This window comes from Danio rerio, chromosome 22, assembly GCF_049306965.1.
Source record: "Danio rerio strain Tuebingen ecotype United States chromosome 22, GRCz12tu, whole genome shotgun sequence".
NCBI classification, from domain to species: Eukaryota; Metazoa; Chordata; class Actinopteri; order Cypriniformes; family Danionidae; genus Danio; species Danio rerio.
Window position 1 is genome coordinate 13,673,934 of NC_133197.1, and position 27,957 is coordinate 13,701,890.

Genomic DNA, 27,957 nt, shown 5'->3' on the forward strand with positions numbered 1-27,957 from the left:
TTTGTAATTTAGTCAAATGTTTACCAATACAAAGCTCATTTGTGGTGAATGATGTCAGAATTTAGCCTACTACAAAGGAGTCAAATTTTAAATGGAAAAATTCATGTAACTCTTTCGCCATTTTTAAAGTGAGATGCTAATGGTCTAATTCAATTCAATGATCTATGCCAAGCTAAAAGTTCTCCCAGTCCTGGAGATTGACTATGTGGTTTACCGATAAGGTGTTTGGGGTCATAGCTGTGTTATGTTGAACCTTTTTTTTGAACTGCTAGCATATACAATAGTAATGTAGTACATTTTAAATGTACAAAAATACTCATTGTAAATAGTGATTGGGTAAATCTGCCAGCTATATTTGTTCAATAACGTTAGCACATTTTTTGAACTTGCTCTTTTTTGGGCCCATTTAAATGTGAAGCAGGCTTTGATCTGGATCGAATTGTTTGGTCACAATAAAGCATTTGAGTTCATCTGAAAGACGCACATACTCCTTCCTGAACCCTTTCCTTCCTCTCGGAGACTGCCAGAATGGCAGGAACAGGACTTTCTTTTTTTTCATCAAATCCTTTTTATATTGACATCCTTCCACACACATGCATTCTCCTCAGACTGACTGGATCCAGTCGACTTAATGTCACCTGAGTGAACTTGTTTTGACTTAAAGACAAATGTCAATAATTCTTCTGTTAAACTGTCATTTTAAAAAACAACAGTAGCAAATATTATGAAGGGAAACAAGAGTAAATGCAATACGGTGAAAGTGACCCATTTCATTAATTTTCTTTCGGCTTAGTTTTATTTATTTATCAGGGGTTGCCACAGTGCAATGAACCGCCAACTTATCCAGCATATGTTTTACACAGCACAGCAGATGCCCATCCAGCTGCAACCCCGTAGGAAAGTGACCCATTTCATAAAACTCAAAATGTTGGTTTATGGGTTAGTGACAAATAAATAAATTTAAAAAAAAATGTAATTTGGATTTTTTTTAATGACTACTTTTTAATGATTTTTTAATGACTAAAATAATGCGTGAATTTTGAAGAAAATTATGTTCGTTTGTTTGGGGAGAGATCAGTATACTTCTGCAATCCTGACATCTAGTGGCAGAAATCTAACATTACTCTTTTTGGAGTCAGTTGTCTTTTTTTTTATTTTTTTTTATCTGTAATGTCACACACACACGCACACGCAGAATGTAAAGCTACATACTTAAGGTAAGACTGTACAATATTGCTCCATTAGTTAATGTTCGTTAATGCATTTAATTACTTAAATGAGCTATGGACAGTACATTTGTATATTTATCTTAGTTAATCGAAATAAAGATGTTCATTATTTGTTCTTGTAAACTCACAGGGCATTCATGTAACATTAATGTAACAAAACAAAAAATCCTGAACCATAATAAATGAACTAATAGAACTTTAGCACTGTCGCCTTGCCACTGTAGTAAGAAGGTCGCTGGTTCGAGGCCCAGCTGGGCCAGTTGGCATTTCTGTATGTTCTCGCCGTGTTCGCGTGGCTTGCGGTATAGGTGAATTGGATGAACTAAATTGGCCGTAGTTGTATGAATGTATTTGTCAATGCAATAGTGAATGGGTGTTGCCCAGTACTGTGGATTGCGGCGGGAAGGGCATCCGCTGCGTAAAACATACCAGTAGTGGGTGACCCCTGATAAATGAGGGACTAAACCGAAGGAAAATGAGTGAATAATAGAACTTTATGGTAAAGCGTAATAATCATTATTACCTCAATACTATAATGCTTAATAATACTGAAATTATATAAACACTAATGTAGTATTGGTGATAACATAAAATCTAAAATTGAAAAAAACTACATCAATGATCATAAAATAGAAACCGTAAAAGGTTGCAAAATACTGTATAAAGTAAATTAAATGTATAGATTTTTTTTTATAAAAGAATGAAGCCATAAATTTTATCAATTATACTACATTAACGCTGCTGAAATGTATTAAATATAACATACTTCAAAGAGGCTGTTAATACATTTATTTTACACCAGGTGTCAGCAGACACACATAAAATCCTAGACTGGACTTAACGGTTTGTTTTAATCAACAATTCTATCTCTAATCTGCATTCTGCACACAAACATGTAAATGTTTCTACTGAGTTTTTAAAATTACTATATAAGAACATTTTAAATATTTATCAACTATACAGCGATGGGGGAAAAATCAAAAGTTTCTATAATTTATTATTTTGTTCATTTTGTATGAAATTATAAACTGAATTTTGTATTATTCTTCAAATCACTGATGACAAAAATAAAGGTGGCATGTTTTTATACATGTTTATATTCTGTTTTAAACAACACAATTATGCTCAATTTTAAGAAATCATATTTAATAAATAAAATTCAATTATCAGTCTTTTAGCAAAATGGTCTAAATTACAGTATTTAAAAAAATGTCAAGACTTTTTATAGGATAAAATGAATATCCACATTTGTATCAAACTCAGTAAATCCAGAGAAACGGGTTCGGAAGACTCATCCTCTCACTGACAAAGGTCCAGAATTTGTCCCATACATGAGCTTTTTTGTCCCACTTTGACTGTTAATGCCATCATAAATATTACAAATAACCCATAAAAGGCCAAATCTGACATAAATAAAGTCATCTTTCACTACGGACCTACTTTATTGTTGTTAAATAGAGAAAACATTCTTTAAAGAACTCCATTTATTCTAAATCTTAGACCTGGTTCTTGAAAGAAAAAAAAAATGACCAAATTATAATACCAATTAGGATATTGTTGTTATATCTGAAGTTTCAAATGTACTTTTTACAAGAGAGGCTAGAAAAATCATCAAACATTATTATTATTAGTAGTAGTAGTAGCAGCAGTATAATAATTATTATTATTATATTATTTATTTATTTTATATGGCAAATTGTGAAAGTTGAGGAAATCTGAGGAAATTTAAATGTGCTGCTCAGTTTGTTATTTGCACAATAAATGACATCAGGCTACCATTTTTAATTAAAAAACTTTTTTCCCAATGATATATTTATCAAATGACAGATGTGATGCATTTGAATAAAAAAAAAAAAGTATTTTTTTTACTTTAAATCTATGAAATATTTTAATAGGCTACATCAAAAAGTGTGATTATGATGACCATCCAACAAGCTAATCCAGCTAAAAATAATGCTTAAAATGTCATTAAATGCAGCATTTAAATCTCATAATTAAATAGAAAATGAAGTGAATAACTGCAAAAAGAGAAAAAAGCAAAAAGAGAAAAAAGAACCACCCCTTTCACCAGGCTGGCTATGAGCCTGTATGCATGTATGTACTGTATGTATGTATATGTAAGTTTATTTATATATATATATATATATATATATATATATATATATATATATATATATATATATATATAATTTTAATACCTCTTCATGCAGTTTGTACAATTATTATTATTATTACTTTTTGCCCTGGGTCTGCTGCTGTACATTTGGTGTCTCTGCTAGTGGCGTTGTGTTATGACTTTCTGAACTGGCATCTCCATGCCTCTGCTTCCCTGTGTGGGAGGAGTTCAGTCAGATTTGTATTCCTCATGCACACACACGCTCACACACATACACGCGCACACACACAGCAGCAGCAGCAGTGCTTCAGTGTGAGGCAGAGCGCAGAGGGGAAACCTCCATCTACTCTCACCATCGGCTTGTTTTTATCACAGCCGAGGAAACGCCTCGCTCCCTGACCTTACTGCCTTGGATTTATGCTGCGTGGGGAAGAAATCTGATCGGGCTATTTGTGCACGCTTCACACCAAGAAGATAAGCGAAGGTCTGCGGTCTGCAGCACAACATATCATCGGAAAAACCCAACGCCCTTCCCAGACCGACCATGCATACCTGCTGGGGCTGATGGAGGATGCGTTTATGGGATAACTATGGACCACTGACGTGTGGATGTTTTCGGGATTGCTTTACACGGCCGTAACCTGCTGAATCTCAAAGTCATCCTAGTTTGGAAGCTAAACAACCAATGAAACGGCAGCCTGAAAGCCCGGAGCTTGGAGAAGCAATGTGATTTATCGATCGTTATATATTCATCATAAAATGGGGAACGGTTTCTCCAATATTGCAGCATTCCAGTCCTTGCACATCGTGATGCTTGGCTTGGATTCAGCTGGGAAAACAACAGTACTGTATCGGTTGAAGTTTAATGAATTTGTCAACACCGTTCCAACCATCGGCTTCAACACGGAGAAGATCAAACTCAGCAATGGCACGGCCAAAGGAATCAGTTGTCACTTTTGGGACGTCGGCGGGCAGGAGAAGTTAAGACCACTTTGGAAATCCTACAGCCGCTGCACAGATGGTATTATTTATGTGGTGGACTCGGTGGATGTTGACCGGCTTGAGGAAGCCAAAACAGAACTGCATAAAGTCACCAAATTCGCGGAGAACCAAGGAACTCCTTTGTTGGTGATCGCCAACAAGCAGGATCTCCCCAAATCCTTGACGGTCTCCGAGATCGAGAAGCACCTGGCTCTCCACGAACTGAGTCCCTCCACCACGTACCACGTCCAGCCGGCCTGCGCCATCATTGGTGAGGGTCTCCATGAAGGAATGGACAAACTGTACGAGATGATCGTCAAACGAAGGAAATCTCTCAAGCAGAAGAAGAAACGATAAGACGGTTGGACAATTGCAGAGACATTGAAAGGGATCGTTCACTTACAAACAACAATTCTGTCCTCATTTACTTACTTACCCTCATGTTGTATGAAGACTTTATGGGAATAGATGGGTTTTGGACATACAATAAAAGTCAGTGGCGTCCAAAATTAACATTTGGACCCTATTGACTTTTATAGTATGGACTAAAAATGTATGTATGGACTTTATTTTGTGTGCATTTGTATTCTGCCGAAGAGCGTATGTTTGTTGCGCATGATGTGAGACTGATTGAGGATGACATAAGTGTTGTTTTTTTGGAGAGGTGAAGTCAGTGTTGCCCTTAAAGATAGGATGAGTTTTGCAATTGCTAACTTGTTAAGACATTTGAAAAGATTGTTCACCAAAAAATTACAATTTTGTCTTTATTTACTTACCCTTGCCCTCTTTAAAAGCTTTCTTTTTCTTTTTCGGGTTTGTTCATTTTTATGAACAATATAAACATTTGGACCCTATTGACTTTTATTGTTCAAACACAAAAGTCAAAGACACTGTGGTTTACATGTTTAGAATGACATGCGGCTGATTTTAAAGATGATAGTGTTATTTATGGTTGAACTAAATGTTGCCATACTGCAAAAAAAAAAAAAAAAAATTATTACTTTGATTTTTTTTGTCTTGTTTTAGTCCAAATATCCAAAAATTCTTGAATCAAAAATAATTTTCTAGACAAGCAAAACATATCGTCTTGTTTTAAGAAATAATAGGCAAAAATTAAGCAAGTTTTTCCTTAAAACAAGCATAATAATCTTTGGGTAAGCAAAATAATCTTGTTTTTACTTTTGACATAAGATAATTTTGCTTAACCCATTGGCAGATTATTTAGCTTGTTTTAAGGAAAACTCACTTAATATTGGCATATTATTTCTGAAAACAAGACTATATGTTTTCCTTGCCTAGAAAATGCTTCTTGATGTAATAACATTTAGATATTTGGACTAGAAAGAAAACAAAAAACCTAAATAAGAAAATTTTTGCAGTGCATGAAAGACATTATGGGTTTTGTAACTGCAGATTTGGTAAGAGATTTATATGGATATATTTTCTGTAATTATTTACTCATCCTTGTGTCCAGTTTTTCTACATACAATGAAAGTCAATAGAGTCCAAAATGAGCAGATTTTTACTGTATTGACACAGATTAAACCAGCTCCATCTTTTACCAATTCGTAACTTTTTGATTTGGTGGCTAATTCGTATGAATTTGTTTGATCTCATTTGTACTTTTTAGTATGATTTTCTCATCCCACAATAATGATTGGGTTTAGAGGTGGGGTTTGTGACGCACCTCCTTTTAAAAATCATACATTTTTGTAAGAGTTAAACTCGAATAAATATAAAATAGTTATGTTTCCTCGTGAGATCAGGCTGGATAAAATGGATAACTTTTCAAAATGTGTGTGTTATATGTTAGTAATGCCATGAGGGTGATTAAGAAAGACAAAAAGAGTTGTTTTTTGGTGGACTCGATGTTGCCGCAAAAGAAAAGTTTGCCTTGGCCTGCAAGATTGCGTGACACTTTTTAATAACTTTCATTAATATTAGAATGAGCAACAGATTATTAATTAATGTAGATTTCAACCTCCCTGAGGCATTCGTATTTATTCATAACTATAAATATTTGAAGAATACCTCATCTATTAAAGGTGAGATGTTGAAATATTGATAAGTAAAAATGTTATATTAAACAATATATGTATAATTCATCGGTTCAACTTTTTCAAAATAGTAACAGTTGAAGCATTTTTCCATTCAGATTTGGTGTGAAATTACTCACTTTAAGCACTTTTTTTCATAGAAACGTCACTTTAAGCATTTAAGTTGTTATTGAAAGTTATTATAAAGTGTTACAGAAAGTAAAAAAATAAATAAAAAAACAAGTGCGTAACATTATGCTTACTTATAGAACCAAAAAGATCTTAAATAGCGAGACAACATAGAACTAGCCAATCATTTTAAATGCTTAAAAATAATAGGGAAGAAAAATGGGCAGGACCCATGTTGCTGCTTGATATTAACTCCATAAATATCGCTACTAATTGCAAGCCTGTGCTTTGAAGAAACCCTATACGAAATCATTAATCCCTAAATAAATAAACTGAATGCCCCATGTACCTATACACATGAGTATAAAAGATTTTATTATGCATTAAACCATATAGTTCCTCCCAGTGCAGTTTGTTATGATCTCATTTATTTCTTTATTTCTTTTTTTTTAGATTTGGATTCAACTGGATATGTTTGTTTTGCATAAAGGCTACTTTATACTACAATCGAAGGTTGTTGTATTATAAAACCATGTAGTGAAATGAAGACTGTTTATGCACATGATGCCAAAAATATTCCAAATAAATTATTCTGAAAACTTTTACAGCTCGTGTACACATTCTGTTGGTTTTGCAACACTTCAGGAAAGTTTGCGTTCAGCATTATTGCTGTTTTTCTGTAATTAAAGTACAACAGTCGTCAGCCATAATTCCCCGAGCTGTCAGATCTACATGATTTCACAGCGCGGGACGACGTAAATCCCTCTGATTTGGCTTCAGGCCGGCCGAGAGCCACACGTGCCGCACTCTTGGGACGCGGATAATGACCTTTTAGTGCTCAGCGAGATTGAAAATGGATATTAATAGGAGAACTCAGCCATTGTGTAATTAGAATCAACCACAGCAGGCAGCATAAATCGCAAAACACAACACCTGCTGGTGGACACAGATGTAAACATAGTAGGGTTGTAATAATATTATGTGCTTTTTTCAGGTTATAGTTTGGATTCGACGAGAATTAGGATGAATTTTTTGAAGTTTTAGAAAAATTTAAAGCATGCGACATCTGTTGAGTTACACTGTTTTGTTTGTAGATTTTTTTGAAAATGTTTAGATAAAAGAAATATCAAAATATGAGTTATACAACTTTTTCCGTTGTAATTATTCGAGATTTCAGCCCTATGCTCATAAAAGTTACATTTATTTTATGTATAATACAAATAAAATGTGAAATAATTTAATGTGAATAACATTTTTCAAACTGTGAAGTGATTAGTTGAAAAAGTGAGTAAACCCGTTGCTTTTGAAGTGATTTAGCTGACTGTACTTAAAAAAATCATGAGTAAAAAAGTTTATATATGTATGTATATGTATATATATATATATATATATATATATATATATATATATATATATATATATATATATATATATATATAAACTTTTTTACTCATGATTTTTTTAAATATTAAAATTTTAAGTATTAAAATAGACAACATTGATTTAATGCACAACATTGATTAAATGCACAAACCCAGCAGTTTACTAGCATCATGTTAACAGATGATTTAATGGTTAATATATTTGAGACTACAGTCTACACCTCAAGTCCTGTACAAAAATGTTTTTTTTTAACATTTCTCAAGCTAAATCATCATGTTAGCCTTAAATGAATTCCCCTTTTAAAACCCAGATGTCCTCATTTGTCATTGACCCATAAACCAACATAGCCAAGATCTGCTATATTTGACCGGCTTCCTCTCGTATTGGTTTCAATGCACTTCAGTTCAGACATATTAATCACCCATCAACCCATTGAACCAATCCGCTTGTTAAATCAACCCATCACCTTGGAATTATAAGGTTCTATCTGCGTTCTGAATGATTTTGAGATATTGAGCTTTAAAGTTTTTGCATAACAAACACTATGTGTGTTACAATTATTTTAATGAAAATTCTTAATGTAAACAACCTATAAACAACATCCCATTATGTAAATAAGTTGTTGTTTAATAAGAATATGTCAATAACTCAATTTTGACAAAAATGTCAGATAGAACCTTATAATTGTAAGGTGATTGTCAGGGTTCTGCCACTTTGGTCTTGTAAATTCTTGTTTTGGTGGCAGAGCTCTGACACTACTCCATGTCTGGTCCTGTTTCTTTCTCTGTGTGCGCGTGCGCGCCGTCGTGGGTGTACGCAGAGTGTGCGCGCTGCCACTTGATGTGGCCGCGCACGCTCTGCGTCCCTCAGACGCGCGCGCTCTTGTACTAGTGTTTGTGTTTGTTCTGTCAGCAGCGCGCTGCTTTATTCTCGGCGCCTCCGTCTAGTTGGTTTCAGTTTTGGTTGGCGCTGAGATGAAGTATGTGCGTTGCTTAAGTGTGAGCGCACGGTAAGGTGTTTATCTATCGTGTGCTCGTGTCTTGCGTCTCTTGTCAAAGCACGTGGCTCGGTGTTTACATTGTGGTCACGTGCTTTTGTCGTGTGCTTCAGTGTTGTGTTTGTTGTCATGAACATGCGGTTAATGAGTTCTCTCATTGGCTGCATGTTCTTGTTGTGTTATGTGAGCGCATGGCTTGTATTGTCTCTGTGTCATGCGCTCTCCCGTCTATTGTCTTGTCCCACCCTCCTTGTTAACCCATTATTAGTTAATTGTGTTCACCTGTTTGTGTGTTAATTTTCTACAGTTTATATACCCCTCACTTTTGCTGTCCTGTGTCAGTTCGTCATCACATTTTGTCGTTGTATGAAGTCTTGTCCTGTTGGTTTTCCAGTCCTCATCCTTGTCAGCCTGCCCAGTCCTGTTTGTATGTATTTGTTTTGTTAATGTTTTCCCCCTCGGGGTAGTTTATTTTGCATTTTATTTTATTTTTATTATTTAATAAAATCCCATTTCCCTGCATTTGAGTCCTCGCTCCTTTTTCCCCATTTCCCATCACCAACCCTGACAGTACGAACTGACCAAAAAGAGGACTCAGCGGAAATGGGACTATTTCTGCGCCCAGCTTGCTCCCAGCAAGAAGGACCCATCGACCAACCCCCAGCCAGAGGACTGTCTCACAGGCAGAACCATCGCCCCTTTGGCATCTACGCCGAAGATCTTCTTGAGGCAGTCCGGGGGCTTGGGTTCAGTGAGACCACCCTCATCCACATCTTTCTGGCTGGATTGGATGAGCCATTCGATTGGGAGGAGCTGGGTGATATCAGGACATGGACGTTTTGGGAGGTGGTGGACTATTCCTGTCTGAGGATGGAGAGGGAGATCCTGGAGGGGGAATGGACCCCTCTCACCACCACCACCAGCACCATCTCCTGGTCCATGTCCAGCCCCCAAGGGTTAACCCGCACCCAAAAGCGGAGGCGGAAGAGAAAGGCCTCTTCTGCGAGGGTTGCTCCAGCCCCTGAGCGCCCTCCAGTGTCGGCTCCAGCCCCTGAGCGCCCTCCAGTGTCGGCTCCAGCCCCTGAGCGCCCTCCAGTGTCGGCTCCAGCCCCTGAGCGCCCTCCAGTGTCGGCTCCAGCCCCTGAGCGCCCTCCAGTGTCGGCTCCAGCCCCTGAGCGCCCTCCAGTGTCGGCTCCAGCCCCTGAGCGCCCTCCAGTGTCGGCTCCAGCCCCTGAGCGCCCTCCAGTGTCGGCTCCAGCCCCTGAGCGCCCTCCAGTGTCGGCTCCAGCCCCTGAGCGCCCTCCAGTGTCGGCTTCAGCCCCTGAGCGCCCTCCAGTGTCGGCTCCAGCCCCTGAGCGCCCTCCAGTGTCGGCTCCAGCCCCTGAGCGCCCTCCAGTGTCGGCTCCAGCCCCTGAGCGCCCTCCAGTGTCGGCTCCAGCCCCTGAGCGCCCTCCAGTGTCGGCTCCAGCCCCTGAGCGCCCTCCAGTGTCGGCTCCAGCCCCTGAGCGCCCTCCAGTGTCGGCTCCAGCCCCTGAGCGCCCTCCAGTGTCGGCTCCAGCCCCTGAGCGCCCTCCAGTGTCGGCTCCAGCCCCTGAGCGCCCTCCAGTGTCGGCTCCAGCCCCTGAGCGCCCTCCAGTGTCGGCTCCAGCCCCTGAGCGCCGCTCAGTGCCGGTCCCAGTCCGGCTTCTTGCCCTGCCGGCACCACCCAGACGTCTTGCCCAGCCGGCCCCAGCCCGGCTCCTTGCCCTGCCGGCACCACCCAGACGTCTAGCCCTGCCGGCCCCAGCCCGGCTCCTTTCCCTGCCGGCCCCAACCAGACGTCTTGCCCTGCCGGCCCCAGCCCGGCTCCTTGCCCTGCCGGCACCACCCAGACGTCTTTCCCTGCCGGCACCACCCAGACGTCTTTCCCTGCCGGCACCACCCAGACGTCTAGCCCTGCTGGCCCCAGCCCGGCTCCTTTCCCTGCCGGCCCCAACCAGACGTCTTGCCCTGCCGGCCCCAGCCCGGCTCCTTGCCCTGCCGGCACCACCCAGACGTCTTTCCCTGCCGGCCCCAGCCCGGCTCCTTTCCCTGCCGGCACCTACCAGACGTCTAGTCCTGCCGGCCCCAGCCCTGCTCCTTGCCCTGCCGGCCCCAACCAGACGTCTTGCCCTGCCGGCCCCAGCCCGGCTCCTTGCCCTGCCGGCACCACCCAGACGTCTTTCCCTGCCGGCACCACCCAGACGTCTTTCCCTGCCGGCACCACCCAGACGTCTAGCCCTGCCGGCCCCAGCCCGGCTCCTTTCCCTGCCGGCCCCAACCAGACGTCTTGCCCTGCCGGCCCCAGCCCGGCTCCTTGCCCTGCCGGCACCACCCAGACGTCTTTCCCTGCCGGCCCCAGCCCGGCTCCTTTCCCTGCCGGCACCTACCAGACGTCTAGTCCTGCCGGCCCCAGCCCTGCTCCTTGCCCTGCCGGCCCCAACCAGACGTCTTGCCCTGCCGGCCCCAGCCCTGCTCCTTGCCCTGCCGGCCCCAACCAGACGTCTAGCCCTGCCGGCCCCAGCCCGGCTCCTTGCCCTGCCGGCCCCCCACAGACCTCTGGTCTTGTTTCCCCTCATAGACCCTCCCTGGGTCGTCCCTCCTGCTCCTCCCTGGTGTTCCTTTCCTCCACCCTGGACGGACCCTCCGGCTCCACCCTGGTTCCTTGCTAGGGCTCCCGACCCGCTGGACCCACCCTGGACAGTTCCTCCGGTCCCACCCTGGACTGATCCTCCCTTGTCTTGCCCTCCCATCCCTCCCTTGTTTGTCGTTTTGGGTCTGGCTTGGCTTCCCTCCCTCCCCCCCTTTATGTCGTCTTGCCTGTTCACCTCCCTGTCTTGTGTCTGTTGATGTTGTCTTGTAGTGTTTCTTGTCTGTCTTGTACCTTGTTGGATGTTCCCTTTAGGGACGCCAGGTGGCGTCCCTTTTGGGGGGGGCTAGTGTCAGGGTTCTGCCACTTTGGTCTTGTAAATTCTTGTTTTGGTGGCAGAGCTCTGACACTACTCCATGTCTGGTCCTGTTTCTTTCTCTGTGTGCGCGTGCGCGCCGTCGTGGGTGTACGCAGAGTGTGCGCGCTGCCACTTGATGTGGCCGCGCACGCTCTGCGTCCCTCAGACGCGCGCGCTCTTGTACTAGTGTTTGTGTTTGTTCTGTCAGCAGCGCGCTGCTTTATTCTCGGCGCCTCCGTCTAGTTGGTTTCAGTTTTGGTTGGCGCTGAGATGAAGTATGTGCGTTGCTTAAGTGTGAGCGCACGGTAAGGTGTTTATCTATCGTGTGCTCGTGTCTTGCGTCTCTTGTCAAAGCACGTGGCTCGGTGTTTACATTGTGGTCACGTGCTTTTGTCGTGTGCTTCAGTGTTGTGTTTGTTGTCATGAACATGCGGTTAATGAGTTCTCTCATTGGCTGCATGTTCTTGTTGTGTTATGTGAGCGCATGGCTTGTATTGTCTCTGTGTCATGCGCTCTCCCGTCTATTGTCTTGTCCCACCCTCCTTGTTAACCCATTATTAGTTAATTGTGTTCACCTGTTTGTGTGTTAATTTTCTACAGTTTATATACCCCTCACTTTTGCTGTCCTGTGTCAGTTCGTCATCACATTTTGTCGTTGTATGAAGTCTTGTCCTGTTGGTTTTCCAGTCCTCATCCTTGTCAGCCTGCCCAGTCCTGTTTGTATGTATTTGTTTTGTTAATGTTTTCCCCCTCGGGGTAGTTTATTTTGCATTTTATTTTATTTTTATTATTTAATAAAATCCCATTTCCCTGCATTTGAGTCCTCGCTCCTTTTTCCCCATTTCCCATCACCAACCCTGACAGTGATGAACTGTAAGTTTCTGGGTCTAAACTCTCTGAACAATAAATGGTATATGCTTACAGTGTGCAATAATAAAATAAAAAGGCACAACTGTTATGTTTTACATCCATATAATACATTGTAAAAAAAAATATATATATAAATAAATAAATAAATATATATATATATATATATATATTAGTTGGCTTTACTTAAAATAAGCGAGTAAACCTGTTGCTTTTAAAGCAATTAGTTTACTTTAAAGTAAACCCATGGCTTTTCAAGTTTTTTAAGTAAATGTTCATAATTCTAAAAGTTAAATCAACTTAACAGTTCCATGTTAAAAACAGTTCCAAGGTTTAATCGCTTTTTTAAGTAAGGTCAACTATTCGTTTAAAAGAAATGGGTTTATTCACTTTTTTAAAGTAAAAAATAAAAACTTTTTCCAGTGAGCTGCCAAATGCTTGATTCTGATTGGTGGATGGAAATTCTTAGAGGCCATTCATACAGAATGTGAATTAGCATCTAAAAATGTGAGACGCAGTGTTTAAGAATGGTTTAATAAACTCTCCTTCACCATGTTAACATCAAATAAATAATCCTCAAAAGTTCTTTTGATTGGTCTACATCTGTGGAACTCACATTGAGTGACACTTTGTGTAAAAGCTGAAATTATTTATCTTTACACGGTGACTTAAAACATGGCACTTACAGTTTAAGTCAGAATTATTAGCCTCCCTGAATTATTAAACCCCTTGTTTATTTTTTCCCAATTTTCTGTTTAACCGAGAGAATAATGTTTCTACACGTTTCTAATCGTTATAGTTTTAATAACTCCTCTCTAATAAAAGATTTATTTTATCTTTGCCATGATGACTGTAAATAATATTTAACTAGATATTTTTCAAGACACTTCTATACTGCTTAAAGTGACATTTAAAAGCTTAACTAGGTTAATTAGATTAACTAGGCAGGTTGGGGTAATTAGGCAAGTTATTGTGTAACGATGGTTTGTTCTGTAGACTATCGAAAAAAATTTTTTTAGCTTAAATGGGCTAATCATTTTGTCCTTAAAATTGTGTTTAATAAATTAAAAACTGCTTTTATTCTAGCTGAAATAAAACAAATCAGACTTTCTTAAGAAGAATATTATTAAGAATATTATCAGACATACTGTGAAAATTTCTTTGCTCCGTTAAACATCGTTTGGAAAATATGTAAAAAAGAAAAAAAATTAAAAGACAGGCTAATAATTCTGACTTCATCTTTATGTGTGAGGTGCGGCAAGGATGCAAAACGCAAGTGCATTGGTTAAGAACAACTATCAAGCATTTTGTTTAGGTAGAAAAACAATGGAAAATAGTGCATTGGATAGGATAAAGTGCATAAGGCGTGCAATTATGCTCTGGCTAACACATAGCTAAAGTAGTCACAGATAAGTTTTGACTGCATTACAGCGCCAAATCACTACACCGAATCATGTCAGTCAAAAATCAAGTGTTTTGGATGAAATGCATAAGAAACTATATAAATACACGGGAGCAGTTTGAGGACAAAAACCTGAGAAATGTCCTGAAATATCCAGTGTAGGGCAAAACACAATATTACTTTTCTAAGTAACAATTAAAGTACCGCATTACTTTAAAGAAATAAGCAATACAATATGAGTTACCTTTTTAAAAAATTTAATTTGAGTTACTTTTTTTTTAGTTTAAATAATTTGCTTTAAACAAAGATGCAAGAAACTAAAATTTATGTGATGGAAGTATTCTCATTATTTTCAACACATCAAAGAAAGGGCAACGGGGATTGTCTCAATGGACAATGTTTAACATAACTAAAAACACAAAAACTACAAAAGTAGCAAACTCGCTGCTAAAAACTTTCGTTAATCTCTACATATACAGCACTCACTGTATAACACTGTGTTCAGGAAATTCTTTGAAGATAAAATTATCCTACATTATTATTTTTGATATGCATAGTTTTTTTTTTTTTTTTAAGTAAATAAATGTTACACTGTGTGTTGATAATTTCAGAGCTCCTTTATTTACCCTCAGCAAAGTTTAGAGCTCATAAATAACTCAAAACCACCGTAACACATTACTTACCATAAAAAGTAACTTAAGTAATGGAACTAGTTTTTCGAGGAGCAACTCATTATTCATATGCATTACTTTCAAAAGTAACTTTCCCCAACACTGGAAAATCTATACAGTTAACTGATATTTAGTTGTGGAAACTATAGTGTAAGTTATAGTATAATAATAATTGACTCCTGTCTATTGAAATGTAGGGAAATGATGCACACCTAAGGTGTAACACGATCATGTGTGCATCTTTTTTTATCAGTAATTTCTTACTTTATCTCAGATGGTCGTACATTGATTCTTCATCTGTGATAAAGCCATTAAAACTGATATCATCAGAGATGGAGCGGATCTCCAAATGCAAAACATTTGATTGAAGATTACCAAAACTATCTTTTTTTTCTGGATTAATCTTCACAAATTAATCAATAAGCTAAAGAATAACAATGTGTGCTAGCAAAAAAAAAAAAAAAAAAAAAAAAAAAACCTTGCATTTTGATTTCAAACCGACTTTAAAGTGTAATATAATGTGTATTGTGATAAAATAAGTATTTATTTTTTAAGTAGGGGTTATAAATGGCTATTGATATTTTTTATTTCAACTCAAATGGGTAGTCTTAAACCCGAAAACAGTTCTCCATACATCCCAACTTAAAATATGAGAAGGTTGCAAAGGTTACCGTTCTGTATAATAGATAGATATAGATAACTAACAACATCCACCTTTCTGAAGCTCAAGCTGAGAGAACGATGAGCTTTTTTTGGAGCAGATAATGGGCTCCTATAAATAGCTTAATAATTAATGCGGCACCACTGGAGATCCTACGAGAGGGCCAGAAATGAGAATGTTCGAGACGTTGGCCAGTCAGTGGGATTCCCATTTATTTATTTATTTATTTATTTTTTATTGATATTTTTGGTTGTCTTGTCATTCTTGAAGGCAGGGATTACTCATGCTGTTATTTATGATATAGGAGTTTCACTGTTTCCCTGGAAACGTTCAGATTTTATCAGTAAACAAGACTCATGTCAAGACAACTACCAGAGAAAAACAGAAAATAAACTGTGGTAGAGCTGCTGTCACCATGGATGATAAATAAAATGATAACAATAACACCGTTCTAAATTTAAACATGTTTCAGAGTCCACGTTATACAACTATATTGATAACAAGGAACAATTCCAGTGGAATCCCTTTCGAAATTATTTATTATATACAGTTTATTTATTATATACAAAATTATTATACCTCCTATGAATTTCTTTTTCAAATATTTCCAAAATGATGTCTAACAGAGCAAGACATTTTTCACAGTATTTCCTATAATATTTTTTCTTGTGGGGAAAGTCTAATTTGTTTTATTTCGACTAGAATAAAAGTAGTTTTGAATTTTTTAAAGCCATTTTAAGGTCAAAATTATTAGCCTCTTTAAGCTTTATATATTTTTTCTATTGTCTACAGAACAAACCATCGTTATACAATAATTTGCCTAATTACCCTAATTAACCTAGTTGAGCCTTGAAATTGCACTTTAAAATACTAATATCTTGGAAATATCTAGTAAAATATATGATGAAAAATATGATGTACTAAAACATAAAATTATCTTTGATGGAATGGAAATAATGGAAAATAATCTTTCCATTAAATAGAACTTGGGGAAAAAATATAATAATTCTGGGGCTAAAAATTCTGACTTCAACTTTATATGATTTACCAGCTAAGTGATTTTTAAAAACATTGACAGCCAATCAGAATGATTTAAAATCCATGAAATCAAAATTAACTGTTTTTATTTTGCAAGCGCATATTGCTAGTCTTGACATTTAAGAGCTTTTACAATGATTTGACAGCTTGCTAAAATATGCTTAACCATGCCCCTAACCAATAGTTTGCTGCAAGGGAAAGATGAAAGGAGGAGCAAAAAATAAACCCTGTCCTGCTCAATATTCCATTTCAGTTAGAAATACATCATCATACTACAATGAAAGTGCAGCAACGTATGGTTCACGTGGACTTTAATGAGCTTGATCATTCAAAGCAGTGGACAAAATGTAATCATTGCATGGTTTCCACTACATTCATTCTTCCATGGGGGGCGCCACACCAAAATGTATTCCCGCCACGGGTTCATTACAACTTCTCATTTAAAACCTTCAGTTGTAGCTGTTTTTTTTTTTTTTTATTCAAAAGAAATTATAGCGAGTAATATTCACACCAAAGTGTATTAAAATGTAAGTGAATTATAACAGAGTGAACTTTTCTGTAATCGTTGTAGTGCTGTGCGTTACTTGTTAAACCCTTTAAAGGGCACCTAGTTTACCCCTTTTTAAGATTTAATATTAATAAGGAAGGCAGTATTAGGGAAGAATTAAGGAAGATGCAATGAAATGTACACAGGTTTGCAAATCCACCTAAAGTTACGAACAATGGCGCCAATGAGAGCAATCATGTGGTGAATGTTGATCTTGTGTTGAGCCCAATGAGCCTTACATCTAAACATAGAGCAAGGGTGTTCCTCTGGTGACATCGTTTTGACTCACATGCTAAAAATGGACATTTTCACACGTGAAATAACAAACTAAGGATATGGTAATGCGCGCCTGTCAACAATATGGTGGGTGGGGGGACCGCACTCCTACCTCAAGTTGTGGTCGATCTCAAAACGGATCAATTGGTTCACCGTTTTTATCTTGTTAATTTGGGAAATAAAAGGACTGTGTGTGTGTATATCACCCCAATACGACGGTCAATACACTATACCTACACGTCTGTCCAAAGAGCTTGAAAAGTAGATTTTTCACCATATGTGCCCTTTAAGGCGACATGCTGACTGACTGACTTTCTTACAGGGCTGTGTGATGAGTAAGGCTATCAAACATGATGCAGCTTTCAGTTATGATAAACACAGATTTCATAATTATACTTTATTTAGATGACGGTCTATGGATCTGCATACAATGACTTTATCTTGCTGGAGTTAATGGCTGTTTCACTTTACTTCAGGATGCATTAATGCCATTTTCAAGGTTATTGGAGACATTCATAAATTTTCCTTGCAAATCTAATAAATGTTGGACATACTCGTAACGTAAACGCACTAAATCCCACTTCAGCATCGTTTATTTGAGAGCGCACAAGAAGATCTGAGCTGGAGCAGCATATTTTTGAGGGCGTGCAAGACTTTTTGTGCGTGAACCGAGGTAATCGCATGCTCATGTTACATGAATGCGATGTTTACTTGTAATAATGCGCTCACGAAGTTTGTTATTGAAATAATGCAAGATCTGTGTAAAAGGCCTGCCGCCACAGCTGGAAAAAAAATCTTAGAGGAAACAATACATTGTATGTTAATATAGGTATTATTTTTAATGTTTATTATAGTTATTGTTCATGTTGTGAGTGCATACATGGGCAGTCTTGTAATTTTTTTTATTTATTTATTTTTATTATTATAATTTCTTTTTTTGCCTTTATTTGAAAGTATAGTAGCTAGAGAGTAAGTGAAGTTGGGGAGAGAGAGAGGGTAGGGCCAGACAGAATCTACAGACATTTTTATTTGCTATTTCTGTGAAGAGTTTTGTAAAAATCTGCAGATTTATGCGGAATTATTTTGGAAGTATCGTAACTAAAAACTTAATACGAGACATAAAAATAATAGCTTTTTGACTTTTATTTAATGTTTACAATGCAAATCCATCTGAATCCACTTATTTGGAAAATAAAGCAAGTCTCTCATGTGATGTATCTACTAAAAGACAAAAAAATATTACTGTACAAACTGTATTGTAAATAAATTCAATTAATACTTTCATATTAGTTAATAATATTAATAAAATTAATAAAAAAACTGAATAAATATAAATTTACACACATTTACACAGGTAAATAAATAGATGGGCTAAAAATCTGCGGATTTATGCATGCACGAATTCTGCGTAGGCCTAGCAAAAGGATAGGAAAAGGTTGAGGAGCTGGGATTCAAACTCAGGACACCTGAAATGCATTCGTGTTAAATATGGTATAAAACACCATAATAAATGAAGACAAAATTACAATAAAATTAAATTAAAGACAAAACAATAATACATATGAATGAATAGGAAAAAATGAGGAATGCTAAAATAATTGTTTTTTTTTTATAACAAATATACAAAATCAAAATAATTACATATAAAATTCTAAGAAAAATACTTTAGTCCAATAAAAGATTTTGTTATGGATACGAAAAAACAAAAATAAATAAAAATCTTTAATAATAATAATAATAATATTAATAATAATCTTAAAATAAAAACATTTGCATGACAAAAACAACAATGAACCAAAAAAATCCAAATAAATCTTAAAGTACAAAGAAAAATGAGATATAAAACAAATAACACAAATAAAAAATAAATTTGATTTACAAAAAAATGTAACAGTTGTATTAAAAATCACATAGAGGCCAAAGAAAAACTCTGTCAGATGTTTGCCTTAACTTTCTTTGTTTTTTTTTTTCTTTTACTGTTCCCTCTCTCCATAATTATACACTGGGTCAAACTTGTGTAATACTCTACACATATGACTATTGTCTAGCCGAAGGATTTATTGCACTTTATTGCAACTCTCTCCCCATATAAACAAGTAATTAAACTGTAATTAATCACTCTAAACATGGAGACACTGTTTGTCTTGCTGCCTGTAATGAACAGTTTATGCAATTGCATGTAAATTTTGTTTTATAGACCACTGTATAAGAATTCATAAATCGGAATTCAAAAAACTATTAGGGTGTCGGCGCTAGTGGTGTAGTGGTTAGTGCATCGACACATGCACTCCGGTGCTCGCAGCGGCCCGGGTTCGATTCCGCCTCGTGGTCCTATGCCGATCCTTCCACTCTCTCTGCTCCCCATGCTTTCCTGTCAATCATCTATACTGTTCTATCAAAAATAAAGGTGAAAACCCCCAAAAAATAATAATAATAATAAAAAAAATCCTATAAGGGTCCTAATAAAGGATTTGTCTTTTAAGCCCAGACACTGCAGTCAATAACAGTGTTTCATGCATCAGTCAAGTTTAAAAATGTTGGGCTTTTTGGCTTTTACAAAAGTGTTCATTTAATGTAATGTGAGGAAAGTTTTGAGCTTTATTTATCAGTTTGAGTCTGTAGATTTTAATTATAATATGTATTTTTTAAAGTTCTTTCAGTATTTTCTGAGTGATGAAAAGATTCTCAAAATCACTTCTGCAAGTTTATTTGACTTTAATACCTATAATAATACTAATAAAAACTTCAACAAGAATTTTGATCCTGATTTAATCCAATATTTAGACTTTTGTGTTAGAAATATATGCAAAAGACTGCACATTTTATTATATAATTCCTAATACATATTTAAATATTTTCGAAAACATGTAAAGTAGCGCAGCAGCTACAGGATGTCAACAGGACATCAGATTGACACTGACTCCATCGTCGGGGGACACTGCATTTTGTTTGGACATAAAAACCGTTTTGACCTCAGAACCCCGGGTCGACGTCAATGTCCAACGTCCAGCCTAAAATCAACCAAATATCAACATCTAATGATGTTACAGCTTGATATTGGATGTTACCACTATGACGCCTATCAGACGTTGGTTTTTAGTTGCCATACCTGATGAATAAATGTCAGTATTTGACATCAATATGACATTAGTTTAAGATTGGCTCGACGTAAAATTTTAGTCACTTTCCAACACAACCTAAAATCAACCAAATATTAACGTCATTATTGGACATCAAACTAACATTGTTTTTAGATGCTGGCTAGACGTTGAATTTTGGTTACTTGATGTCATGACTTAAATGTAACCTAATATTAATGTCTTATGACATTGTGTGCCTGCTGGGAACAGTTTGCAATTCTCAATATAATAAATCAAATGGGCAAATATAATAAAAAAAAAAAAACTGCTGCTGTTGTTGTTGTTTTTCCCCTATTGACCTGCAGTGTCTTGCCTCAATGAACTCTTTTCCAAGTCTTCCAGATAAATTCACAAAGCCTTCAAAACACACCTGGAGAAGTGGCTTTTCAGTCTTTATGAAATATTTGGGAGTTTGTAACCAGTCGTGACTTGCCTGATTTGTTTTTATCCTGCTTTCTCTTTCTCTTTTTGTTTCTCTGAAAGTCCTCAAGCAATCTTTTTTTCCTGCCCGGTCTCCTGCTTTCAGACGCATCTTTCTGCAGATAAAAAGACTGAAATGAGTGGATACTTAGAACAGATGCTCTCAGAAATGAGGTAAAACCCTCTGGAGAGTAAAACCTGTTTTTGCATTTACAGCGAGTCACATGGGGAAACCGATGGTTCACTGGACAAATGAACTCAAGTCTGATCTGCTAGTACAAACACCCTCCAGATACTGTTTTTTAATTATAATTTGAAATTCATAGATATATTTATTTTTCTAAAATCTGTTTAACATTCAAAAATGAGACTGAGATGATTTTGCTGGTTTTATCACTAGTTTGAATTAGTTTTTATGTTTATATTTTATTTCTTTTAAGATACACAAATATATCGAGGAACATTTTTTGTTTTCACAGTTTTTTTTAAAGGAAGAAAAGAAGAACTAATATTACAACTCACCTATAGTTAAATTGTTTAAGTAAGAGTTTTACCATCATTTAAATCCATTCAGGGAACTTCCTGATGTTAAAAATAGGATCCAAAACCCCACATTTTGAGGCCAACCGCAACATGACACTCTAAAAAATATTGTTATACAAAACAAAAAAAAAAAAAAAAAAACAACTGACGCAACAGCTTGCATTAATATATTCAAGTTACGACAACATCTAACAAAATGAAGTTCAGACAACAAACTTTATTATGTTAGCCAAATCTTTTCCTCTTCAATCAGAGGCATTTTTACATAGCAAAAACATCAAATTTTTATGTACTTAAAAAAAAGGTATTTTTTTGATTAAAATTGAAAACAAATCCTGTGTTATGTACTTAATAACATGCATATTTTCAAGTTTAGAACCTCAAAAAAATTAATAAAGTTTTGTTTGTTTTCAAATTTACTGTTCATTCTTGTAAGAAATACATTTAACAACAACATTTTTGTTTTTCAGTAATTTATTTATATATATATATTTTGTATTATACCACAGGTTTTTATTGTTTTACAAAACAAAAACATGTTACATTAGCATCATTAGTGAAAACATTGTGTGTGTGTGTGAACATAAAAATACAAAAAACAACTCCATTAGTGTGGAAAAATTTGTTTAGGTTGCTACAAGTTAAATATTGTTTTAAAGTAACTGACAGATTTACCCATTTACCCTTAAATAAGCCGCATTTTTAATAAAAATGTAACTTATAAAATTTATAAACTTAATATTACTATTCTGGCAGCTTAAAAGTTTTATTATAATCAGCATTTTGGAATTTTTAAGTTACAATAATGTATTAAAACTATGTAGAGGTTACAGACCTCTTCAGTTATTTTTTAGAGTGTAGCAGTGCAGTTTTCCCCGCCCACCGAATTGATTAATAACCCCGTATTAACATGTCTCTTTAGTAATGACTATATTCATATCAACAAGACAGAGCTTGCGCTAAGTAACTGGGATTAAAAGATCTGTTCAGCTCTCTGTGATCATCTGCAGCTCAAGAATAAATTTTACAAGTTTAAAAAGTTTTTAAAACAGTGCATTTGTAAAAAAAATACAGTAAAATCACAACGTAATTCATCACCACGATGGCATAGTGTCAGTACAATAATAAAAGACACTTCAATCCTTGTTTGTGGACTTACATCAGGTTTATTTTGTACATTAACATAAAAAATATCCATACAGCAGTGGATATTAACGTGCATCTGGTCACATTTTCTGTCCTTAAACAGTGTAAAGCTAAACATGTTTATGTGTGCACAAACTTTAAAACGACATTGGATGGGACTCAACATTGCAAAAAGGCGTGAATTCTCTCCACAAAAAATATATGTCGGCACGAAATCTAAATTTTTCAAAATCTTTCTATTTTTGTTTGTATAAAGTACAGCTTGTTACAAGCGACATATCTGTGCACTTCATAATTTTGAAAAAATGTATTTGCCCCATAATCTTCAATCAAATACCACAACCTAGCCCCTTGAAACAAATTTTCTTCACTTCTGGTCACATGGAATCTCTTTCGGGTGGAGATATCAGTGTGTGTCTCTCTCACACCTTTGTCCACATGTCAATCTTCCTCCATTTTGGTGGCAAACACAAAACTCAAGTTGCTGGGACTCAAACCAGCAACTTTCTTGCTGTGAGGTGACAGTACTAACCATTGAGCCACCGTATAGCCCAACATAGACCATTTGTAAATCATTTCTTTTTACCTAATGCCCATATATTTGAAGTATCCCCAATTCTATTGTTCACCCGAACAGTCTTTTTACTTCAGTTGTACTAAATCTGATCTTTCACCTAAACAGAAATCTATCATTCTTCCTCCCGTTCCTGTGCCCTAGTTTCCCCAACTTTATCCGCCACCCACCATGTCTCACCTTCCTGTCATCTTTTCCTGTCTTCCTCTTTCATCCGATGCATCTCTCATTTTCTGCACTCATGGATATGGAAGACGTTGCTTTAGCCGGCTTGTTTGTTTACTGCATATTGTCGAGAACTGATAAATCTGCTTAGTTCAATGCTATCAAGTCTCTTTCTTTCTTTCTCTCTTGCATGTTTATCTTCTCATCCTGTGTGGGCGTTTTTTTTTTTTTTTTTACATTTAGGCTATTTAAATCAACCAGTCTGGATTAAGTCTATGGGAATGTGTGGTATATATGCTGTGCTGTCCCAAAAAATACAATGGAGCGTTGATGATTTGTTGTCAGCGCTGAGCTTCCAGGGGATTTGTGTTTTGTTTATGGCACGCTGTGTGGCGCCTCGGGCCTTTGTGCTGAAAAAGTCAAATCAAAGGGCTTTGATTGGCGACGAGGTCATATGATGCCTGCATCTATACCACTGTGCCAGCAATCCAATGACAGAAACCTCAGACACAAACCATTTCCAGTGTGTGCTGTGTATAGACCAGTCGGATGGATAGATAGATAGATAGATAGATAGATAGATAGATAGATAGATAGATAGATAGATAGATAGATAGATAGATAGATAGATAGATAGATAGATAGATAGATAGAAAAATAATATAATAATATAATAATTCTGACTTATTCCCTCTAAATTAAAAATGTAGCTTACATCAGTGACATTTTCTGAGTCCAAGTTAAATTAGACTAAAAACTCATGGATTATAAATTTTAAAAATGTGATGTTAATGTAATGTGAGAACACATTACATTAATATATGCACCTATTATAAGCCCTGAATCTTGATTAACACGTATCAAGTGTCCAGCATTTGGTGCCACAAAACAAAAAAAAAGCTTGTTCAGCACTGGTAGAATACATGAAATGTGAGCATGTGTTTGAAAACGTAAAATTCTGTAGTGCGTTTAGTTATTGTTTAAGGCTATTTGGTGATTTCAGTCCAATTTCAGTCACGGGACTGATTATTAGCAAATCACAGTAGACAAGAAAAAAAAACATTTAAAGAAATATATAACTATGAAATAAACAGTTTAAAGGGCACCTATTTTACTGCTTTTTCAAGATTTAAGATAAGTCTTTTGTGTCTCCAGAATGTGTCTGTAAAGTTTCAGCTTAAAATACCCATCAGATTATTTATTATACCTTCCAGAATATTGAAAATATTTGCTCTAAACACAATTTAGTTGTTTTTGTTTCCTGTGCCTTTATTGCTATTTCTCCCCGACCACTGTTTACTCAAACATTTTTTTGCTTAATTAAACCACTTAATTGAATCAAGCTGAAACAACACAATTCTTGAGATTTCATTGGGACAACATATTTTACATAAATTTGTTTAACGTGTTAAAGTAACTTAATCAATTTGTGTTGGGTCAACATGAATGATTTATGTGGAACCCTGCATTTTTTACAGTGCTCCCACATGCCTGTCAGAGTGTGCCTCAATTTTCACCTTGGCTGCGTCAGGTAAACAGCACAGTGACGTACATGAAGGAAACAGATCTCACGTAACTTTTGTTTATTGATGTAATTAATTATTTGATGTATTTGTTGTGGAGTTAATTCAAGCCTTTCTGCAATGATGAGTCACATGCAATGTTATTACAAACTTCATGCACACACAAAGACACCCACACACACACAGCACATGCATTTAATGTTTTGCTTGGCAAAAACATCAAATGTTACGTTAATATTCACTGCTGTATGAATATTCATCATGTAATTGTACAAAATAAACCTGATTTAACGTCCACAAACCGGGATTGAAGCATCTTCTATTATAATTGTACTGACATGCGGCTGTGATGATAAAGACGGTAAAATCGCTGTAATTCATTACAAACATGCACTGTTTGAAAAACATTTTAAACTTGTAAAACTCGATCACATTTGATGATTGATGACCACAGAGAGCTGAACCAATCTTTTAATCCCGGCTGCTTTGCACACATCCTGTCTTGTTGGTATGATTATATGCAATACTACACGCTACTGTCAATAAATTCAGTGGGTGGGGAAACCGCACTCCTACATCACGTTGGGTTGGCCTCAAAAAGGGATGGATTTGGATCCTATTTTAAAGTCAGGAAATTAAAAAAAAAATACTTATTGTCTTTATATAACCCCAATATGACTGTGGATACACTATACCTACACAGAGTTCTGTCCAAACAGCTTACAAGAGTTGATTTTCATCATAGGTGCTCTTTAAAGTGCAGTTCTTGAGGAATAACTACTCTGCTATAATTAATTGATTACTTGTAATTTTCTTAGACAGACAGACAAAACAGAATGACATGCACACATATCGATAAACATTCAGTCAGAATGAAAAGCAGAATGATAAACAGAGAGAAAGGGGAATTATAAAAACTAACAGATTAAGAGACAGATGGAACGACTGACAGACAGTCATTTTTAATCATTCTGTCCAATGAATAGAATGACTGACTGACAGATAGATAAACCTTTAGTCAAAATAAATGACAAATGGGTATGAACGAGTGATGGCAACCGATTTAAATGATAGATTGATATTTTATATATCTATATAATAATCAATACATAGACAATAGTAGTCAAATGGAAAGAATAAGATATATTATTGATATATGTGTCACAATGATAGACATATATGGATAGACATATATGATAAACATAGATGGCTTGGCTAAAACAAGGGTAAATTTGGGCTGTTGTGAAAATCAAACAGATGTCTGACAATAGGCCAAATCAAATAGAACAACAGATCACCAGAAAGACAGGCAAACAATGTAGACAGAATACAAAAAGATGAACAAACAGCTGGATAGAAAATCTGAGTGATTGATTGAATAGACAAATTAAATATACTGAACTTCAAAGTGCTTCTGGATGCTGTACCTTCTTAATTCCACATATGTTCAGCTTTAGCCCAAGATTACACAACTTTGAGATTTTGTGAATCCATGGTTTAACACTGTAACTTCTGACCTGTAAAACCGGCCCTTTATAGTCCCCGACCCAACGGGAGGGAAAGGGATTAACTGTTAACACCAGTTTAACATCTGAGTCATTTGAGCTGTTTGCCAAAGCTTAGAGTAAATCTTAACTCCCAACTCAAGAATTGGACAGAAATGTCCAGCTGGGGAGGCAAATATTCACCGTATGGAAATCCCTGGACTCCACTGCATCTGTAAAACTGTTAATCTACTACGGGGAAATGGTTTTAAAAGTCAGGGAAGACAACAGTTAACATATCACTCAGTGAACAAGATGTTTTTTTAGTTCCTGTCAGTTGGTGCCCCAAGGGTCCTGGTCAACCCTATTATTGAGATAGTCCGCTAACTGAGAGCTTTTTGTTACGTAACATACTTATGACAGGCTGCAGTTTGCTGTTGTCCTACAAGGTCACTGACCGTTTGTTCTCGACAGCAATGTGTGAAAGTATTTCTACAATTTGAACAGAAACAAGGTCATATTATCTCTTGCTAAAGGCTAACAATCCCAAACATGGCGAGAATGGGAAGGTTTGCCCTAGTTTTCAAATTCGCCATACAAGCCACTTCGAAATGTCAAAAATAAGATGCTCGGGATGCGCTCTTTTTAAATCTTATTTTACCCAGAGTTTTACAAGTGCTTGCATGAGCATGTTCAGACAGCACGGAGAGTTCAGAGATGGGTTAATCCCTCCTTCCCAGGTGTGAGTCTCCAAACGTGTCGCCCACTCAGCTGTTCTCTCTCGGTAATCTCAAGCCTGTGTTTCTGCAGAAACATGTTTTATTTGCGTCAGAACAAGAGCCTCATCTGAATACCGAATGAGCTTTTCGGTGCATTTCATTATCACTTTAATTAGGAGAGCAAATGAATCGTTTGCTGTGCTGTGGTGTGGGGAGAGATGCCATGCTCTAGGTTTCCATTTGATCACCATTTCTCATTGCCATCTCAGAAAAAGAACAAAAGAAAAGACATTAGGGAACAATTTAAGTTATAGGAAAACCTTTTGGGAGACTAAATTAGCTTGTACTCCCTAGTAGAGTCTAACCGAGCACAATAGGAACTACCATTGATATGTGTGTGTGTTGACTGGGCGAATGCATGCTATACAAATCAGTGCCGTAGTATTGTAATTCACACACTAAGCTAAAGTTAGTAGAACAGAAACAACAGTCTAGAATACTTGATTCAGATTGGCCAGCTGTGACATCCTAATGCTATGTTCACACCAGATGCGGCAAGCGTGGATAAATCGCGCTATTTGCTTGTAAATAGACTGTGAGTTTACTTACTTCATTTGTGCGTCAAATCTGCTTCTGATTCTAGCTTCATTGTTAAATGGCTAACATGGATTTTATTGAGAGAATAGCTGTGTTTATGTGCTTTAGGAAGGCTAATAAACAGCATTGATTCATTTGGAGCCGTGTCTGAGTCCAGTTGATCTATTCAGAGGTGCACCTAGCCCTGTGAGTTCATCAACTCCTCCATACACTCTACCTGGATGATGGAAGCTTTCAGCAGTGCTTCAGACTGAGCCAAGCCCAGTTTGATTAGCTGTTGTTCGGTGTCGGCAAGAGGATTTCCTCCCGGGACACCAATAACAGGTGCTTCGTTATAATCACGCACC

The 27,957-nt window shown here is 37.1% G+C and overlaps 1 protein-coding gene and 1 long non-coding RNA gene across 2 annotated transcripts in view; one reads left to right on the plus strand and one right to left on the minus strand.

Moving 5' to 3' along the window:
• LOC141380192 (uncharacterized) overlaps window positions 1-26,537 on the minus strand; it is a 30,126-nt gene extending 3,589 nt beyond the window's left edge. Inside the window, exons 1-2 of the long non-coding RNA XR_012397824.1 lie at window positions 26,238-26,537; window positions 20,810-20,975 (exon numbers count right to left, since the gene is read on the minus strand). This is a non-coding gene — a long non-coding RNA (uncharacterized lncRNA). The remainder of the gene's footprint in view (window positions 1-20,809; window positions 20,976-26,237) is intronic.
• arl4ca (ADP-ribosylation factor-like 4Ca) lies at window positions 4,077-5,320 on the plus strand. The gene is given in 1 exon segment (NM_001017749.1): window positions 4,077-5,320. A coding segment is annotated over 1 exon segment (579 nt). The 5' UTR covers window positions 4,077-4,104; the 3' UTR covers window positions 4,684-5,320.
• Window positions 26,538-27,957: the final 1,420 nt, after the last annotated feature.